The sequence below is a fragment of the Phalacrocorax carbo genome, chromosome 6 (genome assembly GCF_963921805.1).
Source record: "Phalacrocorax carbo chromosome 6, bPhaCar2.1, whole genome shotgun sequence".
NCBI classification, from domain to species: domain Eukaryota; kingdom Metazoa; phylum Chordata; class Aves; order Suliformes; family Phalacrocoracidae; genus Phalacrocorax; species Phalacrocorax carbo.
Window position 1 is genome coordinate 7,617,577 of NC_087518.1, and position 12,991 is coordinate 7,630,567.

At 51.3% G+C, this 12,991-nt stretch overlaps 1 protein-coding gene across 2 annotated transcripts in view; it reads left to right on the forward strand.

The window, feature by feature from the left end:
- Positions 1-202: 202 nt before the first annotated feature.
- Positions 203-12,991, forward strand: part of LRIG1 (leucine rich repeats and immunoglobulin like domains 1) — a 94,497-nt gene continuing 81,708 nt past the window's right edge. For both annotated transcript variants that reach the window (XM_064453514.1, XM_064453515.1), the window contains exon 1: positions 203-512. In XM_064453514.1, the coding sequence (XP_064309584.1) occupies positions 331-512 (182 nt within the window). In that variant the 5' untranslated portion in view covers positions 203-330. The remainder of the gene's footprint in view (positions 513-12,991) is intronic.

The following is a 12,991-nucleotide window of genomic DNA, read 5'->3' on the forward strand; positions in this document are numbered from 1 at the left end:
GGAGCGGCGGCAGCGGCCCCCAGCCCCGCGGGAGCGCACGGAGGAGAGGGCGCTCCAGTGGCCGCTGGGCCGGAGCCGTGCGCCGTGAAAGAGGCGGAGGCGCTTCCCGCGGCGGGGACGGCGGACCCGACGCGCCCGGCGGTGCCCGCCGGCGGGTGGATGCCGGTGTCGTGAGCGCCCCGCCGCGCCGCCGGCGGCTGAGGCGATGCTGCGGGCGGCGGAGCGGGGCTGAGCGCTGACGGGGCCCTGCGGCGTTACCGCTGTGCTCCGCGCCGGGGCCGCTCCTGCCGCCTCATCCCGTCTCGGACCTTCTCCGGTGCCGGATACAAAATGGCGGTGCCGTCACGGGCGGGCGGCGGGGCGGCGGCGCTGCTGGGGCTGCTGCTGCTGCTGCTGGGCTCGGCCGCCGCCGGCTGCCCCGCCGGCTGCGCCTGCGGCGGGGAGCTGCTGAGCTGCGGCGGGCTGGCGCTGCCCGCCCTGCCCCGGGACCTGCCCCGCTGGCCGCGGCACCTGTGAGTACCGGGGGGGGGGGGGGATGGCGGGGGTTTGGGCAGCTGCGTGCCCGGGGGGGGGGGGCTTAAAAAACGGCAAACCGAAAAAGAATCCCGAAACTCGCCCCAAAGCTCGGATGCTTGGGTGTTGGGTGCTTTTTTTTTTTTTCTTAAAGCAAGGTGGTCTCTGCCGCCTTGTAGGCGCTGAGCTGCTGGGTGTGAAACTCCTCTCGTAGTCCGGTGTCTGCCGTGGCTCCCACCGAGGCGGGAGCGGAGGTGGCGGGTGGGATGCCGCTCCCGGCGAGGGCAGCCTGGGGCTCCCCGCTCCCTGGCTGGGCAGGCCCTCCTCTCACCTCTCACGGGTGTCGTGGGAGGAAGAAGAGCCAGGAGCGGGTTTCGTCTCTAATTTGCTGGAGCTAAGGGCCAGCCAGGGCCCCCGGAGCTTTAGGAGGGCATCCACCCCACGCCCGGCCCGGGGCCCCGAGCCGGGGCGCGCCCCAGCATCGCACCCGGGTCCCCGAGCACGGACGCCGGCGCTGGGGCCGCGCTCGCCCTTTTGACGCTTCCAGCCGTCAACCGCGAAGGTGCGAAAGCCATCGAGGCGGCCGGAGCGGAGTCGTGGGCTCCTGTGGTGCCGTTGGGGTGTTTCAAGAAAATCCAGGTGGTGTTTTCCAATAAAAGCTGCGTGGCTGGCTGTCGTTCCCTTGGCTCTTGTCCGTCTAGCAGAGTTACTAACCTGCGAGGTATCGTGTGCCCTGGGTGGCAGCTGAGCGCACAGCCCGGCACCTGGTTAGTACAGCCCTGTGGTTGGTGGTTGGTTTTTTTTTTTTTTTACCTAAAAGGGTGTATTAAAGCGTTCAGGTACGTGCCCAAGTGCGGGAGGGTGTGATTTCCATTTCCCTTCGAGTGCAGCGGGTCTGCTCCCGGTGTGTGACCGCCGAGCGCTGCTGCTGCTCCGAGCTGGTGAGATCCGAAATGCACCATCAGGCACGGGCGATCTGGGAGGGAAAGTGTGCTCGGCTTTGACAGCTCAATTAATTTGACAGTGCAGGAGGACCGAGAGTGTGTGTGTGTGCCTGTAAACTTGTGAAAGTAAGTGTCCTCCACTATTAGCTAACCTTGGGAAATAAGGATCTGGAAGGAAGAGGGAGAAGTGCCTCAGCTCTTCTGTTGCCGGGCCTTTCGGCTGTTTGAAGAGATTTATAGATTATTGAATCTATAAAACCCCTGGCTGTAATAGAGACTCCTCAGCTCTGCCAGGAGAGAGAACGGTCACTGAAGTGTTGCTGGAGATCGTCCAGCTCCTTATTAAGAAGAATTATTGGAGGTTTGTCAGGTTCTCCTGGTTTTAAGCATTTTTGGCTGCAGAAATACCTTCTTTTACTTGAAATTATCAGGTGTTGTACCAAGAGGAACGTGTAGCCTCTGTGTTAAAAGCCCTGACTCATCCCGTTCACCTGTTGCTGTGTGCTCTGAGGGATCCTTCCTTCAGCCTCGGGTACCTTTCAGAGCAAGTTTTTAGTCTCAGCATAATTCCAGCATCCCCATGTGCCTCTTAAAATAGGACAGTGTATCTTTGTTCATGTAGAGAAATACATTAATAGCCCAGTCTGAAAAAATTTATTGTTGTGTTTTTTTGGAAGTGCTAATACCCTGGAGTGCCTTTTTCATGTGGAACAGATCTTTGAGTGTCTTGAGTTCAGTTTAAATTTTATTGGTGAAGTAATAGCATGTATAAATCTACTGCTACAGACCTGTGGGCTGTTGATCTTTTAACCACTTAGACAGAATATGGTTTGTCATTTTGTAAATTCTAAACTAACCGAAGAATTAGCTCAAGTGGAAACTTGTGATGGATTTCATATCTGACAATGCAGAAATTAAGGGGGGTGGGGGGGATTTCCTTCTCCATAACCGATATAAAAAGCAGACATGTAAGACATCTTGTTTTTAAAGTAATATTGTTTCTAATCACTAAAAGTTACTTAAACAGCTTGTTTCACTTTAGGGACACAAAGCTCAAGCATGTTTTTCATCCTTAGTAGGATCATAAATGCTAATTTCTGGTGCAGAGAATCGTTACCTAATTTTTTTAGTTGTTTAGTGTTCTCTAAAAGCACCATGTGCTGGAGAAAAGTTATCTCTATGCAGCTATCTCTGCATTTTGGTTTTGTTTTTTCAACATGCTCTTTTAAAGAAGCAGGAGGTAAATGTGAAGGTTTGCAGCAGCTCTGCGCTGATGCCGGAGTGCAGCCGGTGGGTCCCGGTCCCCAGCCCTAAAGCGGGGTGAGATGGGTGATGTCGGAGCTGTGCATCCCTCATCTCCCATCACGTTTGGGCAGGCTGCGTCTCCCACCGAAGGTGTCTGCTTCCCTAGGATGATAAGCTCGGGCATGTTTGATCGCTAATAGGAGACAAGATAAACCTTGTTTTCAGCGACTCGTGGTGGCCGCGCTTTAACTTTGTTAAAGTGGTATTGAAAAATCCCTCCTTAGTAGTTTATCTCTTATTCCTAATGAGTGCCGCCGAGCTGAAGCAGTGCTTGGAGTCTGTTTTCAGTGTGTTGGAGATAAAGCTTTTGTTTGCGGGGTTGGAAATGTGGCTCGACACACTGGGGAGGGTTCTGGAACAGACTTAATTGCGCCGCGTATTTTGTCAACAGGACTATCAGTACTGAGGAAAAGCATTGGGATCTTTTGAAACTATTGTTATTTCGCCTGCTGGCAGCAGAGCTTGGAGTTGTTTCTCTCCCTAGCTTTCAGAGGGTATAGCTGATACGCAGAAGGGCTGGTGCACTGCAGTTGCTCACAGTTAATGCAGCGTAGCACAGATGCTTTTTTTTTCCTTAAAAGCAACAGGCAGCTCAGTCCTGCATGCCAGTTAATGCAGGGGTTGCTGGCTGAGCAGCCCTGCGTAGGGCACGCTGCAACACTCTGCCGTGACCCATACTGTCGTTGCAGGAGCTGCAACACCCAGCCGCTGCAAGCTCTGCAGCTGTGAAAAGTCCTTGGTCTGGGGGGGGTGCCGGGAAAATCAAACTCTGCTGAGCAGTTGCTGTGCGGGACTCCTTTGCAGTGTCTCGCTTCGAAGCTGCTGAGATGCTGTATGTCTTCTGGTGTTTAAGTCTGAAGTTTATTTTTACACTAGGGCTTAATACGTGGCATAAACTTTAGGGCCAAACTTAAGTACAAAACGCTTTGTGCCCAGAAAAGCCAGGTGCAGGGCTCCAGCAGTGTTGGTGACATGGCACATCCCTGCATCTTCTTTCTGTCTCTCCATGCATCTTATTTTTTGAGGAGTGGTAGAAGAAAGATTTCTTCTAGGTGTCATGTATAAGAGTGTTTTTCTTCTTTTTAGTGATAGAGGACTAGTATTTGGGGTACAGATTTTAAAAGTGAGGAGACTTTGGAGCTGTGGAAGTGCAGTTGAACAGCTAATTCATTGCTGGTATGGTCTGGAAAGGTTTTATTTTAAACAGATGTGTTGTATGGGTTTTGACCCTGATGACTAGGGGAAGTTTTTTGGGTTATGGGGTATCTGTGCACAGAGCCTTTTGCCTCTGGATTGGTGTGTGCTTGGCGTGTCCGGGAACAAGGCAGAGTGCTTGATGGTGCCCAGGAGAGCTGGGCTAAGAGCTACTCTGTTTCCCAGGGAGGCTCTGGGCTGTGGCTATATGGATAAGCTGCCCTGAGGCGCCAGCTGTGCACTTGCTGGCTGTGTGCGTGGTGCTGCTGCTCTCTGGAGAGAGCTGGGCAAAGCGTCTGGATGCTTCTGAAAATCCTGTGGGTGTCTGTCAATGGTTTTAAGGCCTGAAAGTGCATTTGAACTAGGAGTCAGGAGTAGGCTCTTGCTGTGCTCAAGTGTATGCACATAAAGATTTTGTTGAAGGCAAACTGGATGTTTGTGCTGAAAAATACCTATTAGCTTAAATTCTTGCTAAACTGGGGTTTTAATGTGCCAGGTCTTGTTGCTCTGCTCTCACATGTTAGGGTTGCTTCTTTGCTGGCGTGATAGAGCACAGTAGGCCTCTGCCAAAAATGTGCTGTGCCACTGCCTGTGTGCATGGTGCTCTCTGGAGATGGACCCTGGTTACTCTTGGGCTCTGGAGTAACTTGTGCCCCTCTGCAGGTGCTGGAAGAGAAGGCGGTGGGCTGGTGGGGACTGGCCTGCTGGTGGTGCTGGGAGTGGGAGAGTGCTGCTGGCAGTTCCTCCCCTGGAAGTCCTGCTTCCAGCCCTGCTGAAATAATGGAACAAAGATTAAGTAATTGTCACCCTGGGCTTCTGGTGCCTGGCCCCGTGCAGCTGCGGAGCTCTCACCGTGTGCTGGCTGCCTGGGGGCTGCTGGGCTGGGAAGGACGTCTTGGGAGCGGGGAATGTGGATCAGTGCAGGTGGCTGGTCCCCCTCCTCCCTCCTAGGGAATGGGAGTGGAAACCCAAAGAAAATCTGCAAAGCCACTGTCTCCCTTCTGGGTGGTGGTCTGGGGGAAGGCTTCCTGCTCAAGTGGGACAGTGCTGGGAGCTGGGGGTGCTCGTAAAAGACATCGTGCTCAGCTTGCAATGACATGCTTGGGTTTGGTGCTTCCAGGAGCATCCTCAGCAGTGGCCTTGCTCCAGGAAGGGCTCCAGCCCTGGGGCTGTGGGATGGCTCTGCACCCTGCAGGCTTGCAGTTGCTGCTCTGGAGCCTGGTCCCAGTGGGGTAATGGCAAAGTATATCCTTGCAAAGCAGTGCCTCTCCTGGCCTGCTGCTTATGCACAAATAAATACATGTGCTTGCAAATAAATCCACCCTTCCTGTGAACATGTGCTGGTGGATTCGCTGACCACCCTCAGCATGCCGCAATATTTATTGGTGCTTACTGGAGAACAGCAGTTAACAGCAAGCCCTTTGCAACTGGTGTCTGATCTTCTCATCTTAATCCTGACTGAGCTACAGCTGGGGCAGAAATGATCTCAACCAGGCAAGGATTAGAAGTGCATGTGAGATTCATAACGAAGCCTGAACGGGATAAAATATCCCCAGGAAGAAGCGTTTCTGGCTCTTGCAGAAGCCCCTGGCTTCGAGTGACAGGCTCTAGGACCCCCTCAGCCCCCTCTGCATAGTCCTCTCTCCTTTTGAGAAACTTCATGGCATTTAATCACTTCGAGGCTTTTCCTCTCCACAGTGACTGCAATTTGAAACGCAGGGGTCCCATACAAAAGGAGCAAGTGCTCAATGGGCTGTGTTAATATTCAGTGCCATTTACAATGGGTGCAGTTTGAAAAGGGGAGAATGGATGGTGTGGGAGCTGGGGGAGGAGGAGCTGCAGAGGGGAAATTCCCAGGGCAGGGGAACGAGCATCTCAGTAGGCAGCCGAAAAAACGAACACACCATCAATTGTTCTCTAGGAAAATCAACCATTATTATGTGTTAGATAGTTTAATATTTTTTTCTTTGGCTGTGCAAACTGCTCTGCAGTTCCGTGGAGGTATGGTTTGGGGGTGGCTGAGCCTTGCAGGAGTTGCTGCTTGGGAGTGTGAGGGATGAAGGTGTAAATGTGAGGTTGATTGCCTTCCCCCTTTGCTTACTGGCATCAAGAGGCTAGAGGTGGTAAACTGATATGTTTGGGAGCTCAGACACTTTAACAAAGCACTTCAGGTACTTAAATGCTTCCTTGAGCGTGGGTGAGATTTCACTTCTCTGTTTAAAGTTAAGCTGGTGCTGGAGTCTTGTCTCTGACAGGGATTTAGGCAAATTCAGAAGCACTTTAAGGTGGGTTTTAGTCTGTGAGCCCCAGAGTGCTGGAAGGATGCTCCTCAGTATGTAGCTTTAGCAGAGTGTGCTGCAAGGGTTCAAGGTGACTTCATGTTGAGGCACTCCCCCAGGTGCTGGAGATACGTGTGCACACACCTGGGTTTATCAGTACATGTGCAGCTCCCACCAGCTCTGCAGGGCAGCTAAGAATGGCTGAGAGCCAGGAGGCCCTAGCCATGCCCAAGCAGTGCCTCTCTCTGGTTTCTGGTTGCTTTGATCTCTTGAAGAGGTGTTAAAGTTTTGTCTTGAAGTCTGAGTGGCTTCAAAACTGGCTGATGGCTCTCATCTCGGTACCCAGCTCTGATGAGAACTTGTGTATTGTCCCTGACTTGTATGTCAGCTGCACCCATAAACTCTCATTTAGGGCTGCAGGGCTTTTAATTGATCTTGTTGGCTGCCCCGTGAGACACCTTGGATTGAGTTAGCTCAGCTCATCAGCTTTTAACGTAATCATTTTGTGCTGCTAACCTAATTGCCAAGTGTGACTCCCTTGTTTTGCGATGTGGAGCTGGATGGGGTCATGTGGGTGAACGGAGTAGAGATCATTTAGGCTAATGCTGCTGGGAAGAGCCATCTGCAGAAAATCCAGGCTCCAGGTTCATCAGCTCTGGGGGACCACGGCTGGGCAGGAATTAGCACCTCGTTCAGGTGAGGGGAGTGATTTATCTTAGAGTATGGCTTTGGTGAATAGTGCTGAATAAACATAGCCCCTTGGTCTGGGTTGTGGTTTCATGCAAGACTGGGAGGTTGGGTGCCTGCCGGCAGCTCTTGTCTGAGGTCTCTTGCTAGGTTTTAGTGGCACATGAAGGAAGGAGCAGAACATAAGGCTGCAGGAAGAAACAAAGGGTGAATAAACCATCTTTCCTATTTCCTGCTTTGTCCAGCTATTAAATGATGTGCTAAGGAGTATTTCTTTTCTGCTGAGTGTAGGGGCCCAAGTCAAGGACCGGGATGCCGTTGTGCTAGCACAGAACACGAAATACGTATTTTTTTATTATTGTAGCTGAGTCATCCATTAATAGTTAACCAAGTCCTGCACTGCAACCCGAGTCCTTCAACCCCAGCCTCTGCCAGCTTCAGAGCAGGACCACAACATATGTAATATGTTATGCTCCCTCATTATATTTTCAGCACGCTGTCTCTCAAGCCACAACCATATAATTTTGGAGAAGTCTAGAAGCAGGCCCTGCTATTTTGGGGGCACCTCTCCAAACCTGATGACGTGTCGCATCCAATTCCAGGAGCATGGTTCACTTCTGTGTGGTTGCATTTTCAGTTTGAGTAAGAATTGAAGGACAGGTCTCAAACTGTGGTCATCTGCCTAGTTTTTATTAACTGTGCTGGACATTGAGGCAGGATGATTGGTTACGTGCACTTTTCATAGCAGTTCTGTAGTTTGTTGCAATGGCTTTGCATGGATTCCAGCAGGAGAAGTATCAGACACCCTTTACAATTGAACAGCTTTACACAGAGCTAGAGATTTATAAAACATGTACTCCAGTGCAATGTGCAAGTGGCATTTAAAAATGCATTAGCTGGCTAAAGCATTGTTCTGGAGCTTAAGTTTTGTGTAAAAGATAATTTGCCACTTTGCGGGTGGGGGGAGAGCTCACAGATAATCTTGATATTGCTGCTCATAATGAGGCAGTGACTTTTGCTCCTGAATTTTCCTTTGTGTTTTTTTGGACCCCCTGGGGCAATCTCATTACTTTTGGAAATCTGCAGAGGTGCAGTCTTTAATGCATTTCCTGTAAACCCTACTCTCCTGTACAGGCTGCATATCACAAATATTTCCTTTTTGTTGAAGGCACCCATTCTTTAGATGAATCCTTTCAGATTAGAAAACATATCTGTTGAGTCAGGGGAAATTTGGCTGTGAAATCTCAAAATCAGATGCATTTTTCCTAGACCACCTCCACCAGTTGGCAGGTTTTTGCTCACTGCAGAAAGGTAGGACAAGCCCTCAGGTGCAAGAAGATGAGACATGCAAAGTCAGGGCTGTGCTGCTTCCCCAGCCTATGGGGGGGGGAAGCACGTGGGATCTGTGGAATATGGACCCATCCTTACCACTGATACCTCTCCCTCATTGCCCAAAGCCTGTGCTTTTGGGATAGATGCCTGCCAGGATGGGACCCTGTTGTCTTTCAGCGATGTGAATACTCATCTGCCCTGGAGAGCTTACCTTCAACACCAGCTACTAATGAGCCTCTCTCCAAATACTGCCCTGCAAGTTGGAAATGCATTTTGCCTAGCTTGTGTAGACTGGGCTGTTTTATAACTGCACTTAAAGTCTGTTTTAGCCTGCTGTGCGCCAATATAAACATAGGTTTTCTATGTTATCTATCATCTAGAAAATACTTCTAAGAAGTGATGGCTGGCCAGTGGGCTGGTGCTCACAGTGTGTGCAGTGGTGCTCAGCTAGTGCTGTTTGACTGCCAGCACAGATGGGTACCGGGGTTGAAGGTGTTGAACTGGATGTGCCCAGGGCTTGGTGGAAGGTATTCAGATGGAGATGGAAGATTCGCTGGGTATTGTCTTCTGGCCACATTTAAGGATAGGATGCTGGCGGTGTCCCGGGTGTGTAGGTGACCCACTGGTGGGGCTTGCTGTGGGTGATGTCCCCATAGGGGCGGGGTGGTGGGAGACCTTGTGGAGGGGGAGCTGCTGGTCTGTGGGTTGTATTATGGATAATAAAATGGCTATCGTAGGAAACTGCCTGGCTGAAGGCCCTGTGAAAAATGGCCCCCTAAATGTGTTCCAGTTGTCCAAATAGTGGTGCCTCTCCTTCCTCTGCTGTGTGCACGGCGGGAGGCTGGAGCTAGTTCTCAGCTGCTGCTGCCTGGGGAGCAGCCCCAAGCAGCCTTTGCTTGCTTTTTACTGCATCTCTGTTAGCTGCAGTCCACCCAGGTTTGAGAGCTGTGAAAAAGCACCAGTAGCTTTCCTTTACCACAGATATAACAAATATCCTCATGCAGTCAGGGTGCCATGGGCTGTTCCTGCAGCAGCCTGGTCTGTGAGCAGGTAACTTGGTTCTTCCCCAGTAGAAGGTGGTTGCTTTGAGTTGGAGCTGGAAGGTGTGTGTAGCCATGGGGTTGCCCCCTTTCTCATCAAGCTTTGCAGCTTGAAGGGGATGTGGGAACAGGGAGTATGGCAGGGACCTGTGCACGGCCGATGTCAGCAGTGACCTCTGTCATTTGCGAGGGGTGAGGAGATCTCTTGGTGATCTGGGTGGCACCTGGGAGCTCCCACCCTCTTCTTTCATGCCCAGTTACTTCATTCCTGTGCCTGCCTGGCAATGGCATGGGCAGTGCAAAAATGCCAGGTACTCCTGACGTGGGCAGTTGGCTGGTGCTTGTCTGTCTACTGCCTGTGGTCTGTCCTTGCTGGTGAGCTAGGAGAGCATCCTGTGCTCTGTTTGTCTGTGTAACTCACCATAAACCTTTGTCTCCTGAACCAAGGGACAGAGTCAGATTCATGCTTGTATTTCATTTGTTTTGGCAAAATGGGGAGACTTGCCCTGTCTCAGGAGACTTAAACCATATGATGCTTTATTTTTGAAAGGGGTCCTAATATTTTCCACTTTTCCCTTGCTAAGCATATCTTTGTGCTGCTCCTATCTATGCTAGCCTATGAACAACTCTTTCTCCTTTTTCCTCCTTAAAGGCGACTTCTAAGTCAGGATTCTTGGCTTTCAAACACATTTGGATTATTTCTGAACTAGGGCCCACATGCTGCATTAAATCAGTAAATAAGATGGTGTATATTTTTAGACCCCTCTGATTTGGAAACACTGGTGAGAGTTGTGCTGTATTTTGTTTCACATGGTTGTCAACCTCTTGGATATCCTCCTTCCCACTTTCCAAGCTTTATTGTTGATATGATCACCACCCAAAAGCTGTTGAGATCAATGAACTTGAGGGGTTTGAATGACTCTGTAAGAGCAGATGAATGAACATTGCCTGTTATAACAGGAAAAGTTGCTTGGCTTCTGACTTCTTGGTGGGCTGAACCCCTTCCAGGAGCTCCAATTTTATTCCTACCAACCTTACCAGCAGAGACGTGTACTGGTCTTTGAGTTAATCTCCTTGGACAGAAAGTTGTACAGATCTGACAGGATGTGTCTGGCTTATACTGTCTATTAAAAGAGCCATTGGCTTTGCTTCTGCCTCGTTTAATAATCTCTGAGGCAGGTACTACTTTTTATGCAGGTTTCCTGAGAAATGAGGCTGTGGGATGATGCTTGTGTCTGTTCTCCCCCTGAGCTTTTGATACTGTTGGCCAACTTCAGTTTGAGGAGTGAACTCCAATTTGAAATGCCTACCTCCTACAGGCAGCAGGCTGGGGAGAGTGGCTGCGCCAGTGTTCCCACCAAGGGAAGGGAAGCGGTGTGAGATTATCCTGTATGAGACATCAAAGAATCCCTGTGGGGGAGAGCACTGCCATTAAACCATCCCTGCAGGGACAGTGGATAATGGAGACCCAGCTGTGAAACACTGCTCGGCTGGGCACTGTGCTTACCTCTGTTAGGAGGACAGTGAAGGAGGGGTTCAGTCTTGCTGGGATGGTGCTGGCAGTAGCCAATTCCTGTAGGTAAGGGTGGGGGGTTTGGTGCTGGGTTACCCCATGCATTGTTCCTGTGAGCAGTGGATGCTGTGGAGGCAGCACCCAAATCCTGGACTCTCTGGGGACCAAGGTGATCATTTCTTTGTATAAAGCGGTGCCACCCATGCAGCAGGGGAGTGTCTGAGCCAAAGTGGCAAGCCTTTGTGACAGCCACAGCTGCAGCTGGGAATAGTTTTTGATGACTCGCTGTTCCCCTCTTGGAGCAGAGCTTCCAGGAAGAAGATGCCTTTGTGGCCTGATGGTGTTGAGCAATCAGCCATGGGTGGGAAGCAGTGGTCCTGGGTGTCCATACTGCCCTGCTCCCCAGCAGGGCAGGGACAGCTGCCTGGGGCTCCTGCCTGTTGTGGCTGCTCATGGGGTCTGGGCTATAGAGCAAGCATGGGGAGAGGGGCAGAGCCACACAGCCAGGCAGCATCCTTGGGAGATGCCAAGTAACAGCCCAAGCTGTTTACTACAGTGTTTCTGTCCTGTAGTTTCTAGCACTTGTGTCTCAAGTGCTACCACTTTGTGGTCTGCTTAACAAGAGCCTGATGAGCTGTCCTCTCAGCTGGCGGGGGTGCTGGGACTGTGCTGCATCCCTCAGCGCATCTCCCAGGCTTGCTCCAGCTCCCAGGCTGTTTTTATTCAGACTGCGTGAGCTTTTCCCAGTACCTTCCTTGGGTGCCCCTTTGCCCACCCCATCCTCAGGCGATGGTCCCTTTCGGCAGCCCTGGTGCGATGAGCTGGTGGTGTGCACAGGCTGCTGGCTGGGCTCTGGTTACTGCTGTTCACTTTGTTTGCTTCACCCTCCAGCTGTGAATACTTGAGCCAGTTGGAAGGCAAGGTTTTCAAGCACCCTGGGTGCAAGCTGTAATGCCAGTGTGAGGCTTGCTGGGGAACAGGCTGTATGTGATTAAACCATTTAGGCTTGCTTTAAATTTTTTTAAAGTCAAAACAATACAAATCCACCTTTTTTGGGGGGAGGAGGTGGCAGCTGAACACTTCTGGGGCTGTGTGCTAATTAATATTGCTTTGAGAGGCATGGCTAAAAGAGGAAGAATTCAGTACAGACTTACGGGCCTGCATATTTGGAAATAAGATGGGGAAATTTCCCTGTCCAACAATTTCCGATGGCTTCCTCTATGGTTTCCTGAGTAATTCTGACCACCAGTTACAAAACCGTCTGCCCTGCTGTTGCAGGATTCATCATCCCTTGAATCTCCCTTTGGCCCACCACCTCCCTGGGCTGCTCTGTCCCCTCCCTTTGGGCTCCCTGTGCTGTTTGCAGCTGGTGGCAGGGAAATTTCTGACCCCCAGGAGGTCTGTGTCCTGCTGCTGCTGTGTGATAGACAATAACAGCAACAGCCCTCGTGGGACTGGGGTGGGATTGGGAGTGGACTGAAAATGTGCCTTGAAATGTTTTGGGGAGGTTATGGTCTGTTGCAGCTGAAATGCCTTTTGATTGCTTTCCTGCTTTTTTTCATTTGAAATGCAGAATCCCTCTCGGCTGGTCCGGATGGCTTTGGAGCCACCCGGCCGTGCCTGCCCTGGAGGACCAGAGCTGGTCCGTCTCCTGGTGTTCCTCTGGCATGGGGGAAAGGGCTTAGGATTCCTGTTTAGATCAGGGTCCATGGAGAGCAAAGGCAGAGGACAAGCCAGGAATGAGCCCTCCAGCACTGCTCCCTCCTCCAGGCCTTTGGTTACTGGGTCTCTCCCCATTTTCTTTGTCACCTCCACGGAGAGCTTCTGAGCCAAGGTGAACCAACCATATCCCCTCTGGTTTTGTCTGTAATATTTGACAGTGCTTTTGGGGCAGGCAGTATGTGGCTGCATGAGCCATGCCCAGCCTGTTGCAGTGGTTGCCGTCCACCCTTGGTGTGCTGTCAGCCCACTGCTGTGATGCTGGTGTCCCACAGCCTGGCAACCAGGAGTCGAAAACATCCCTCCAGCACTCATCTTGCAGTTTCTGTTGGGACTCATCAGGGAGCAGTGCAGAAATAAATGCCATGCTGGTGCAGCACTGAAGCAAGATCTGGGCCTTGTTTCTGCTGCCACCAGCAGACTGCGGGCTTGGGCAAGACTCCTTGGCCTGAAAACGGTCCTCTA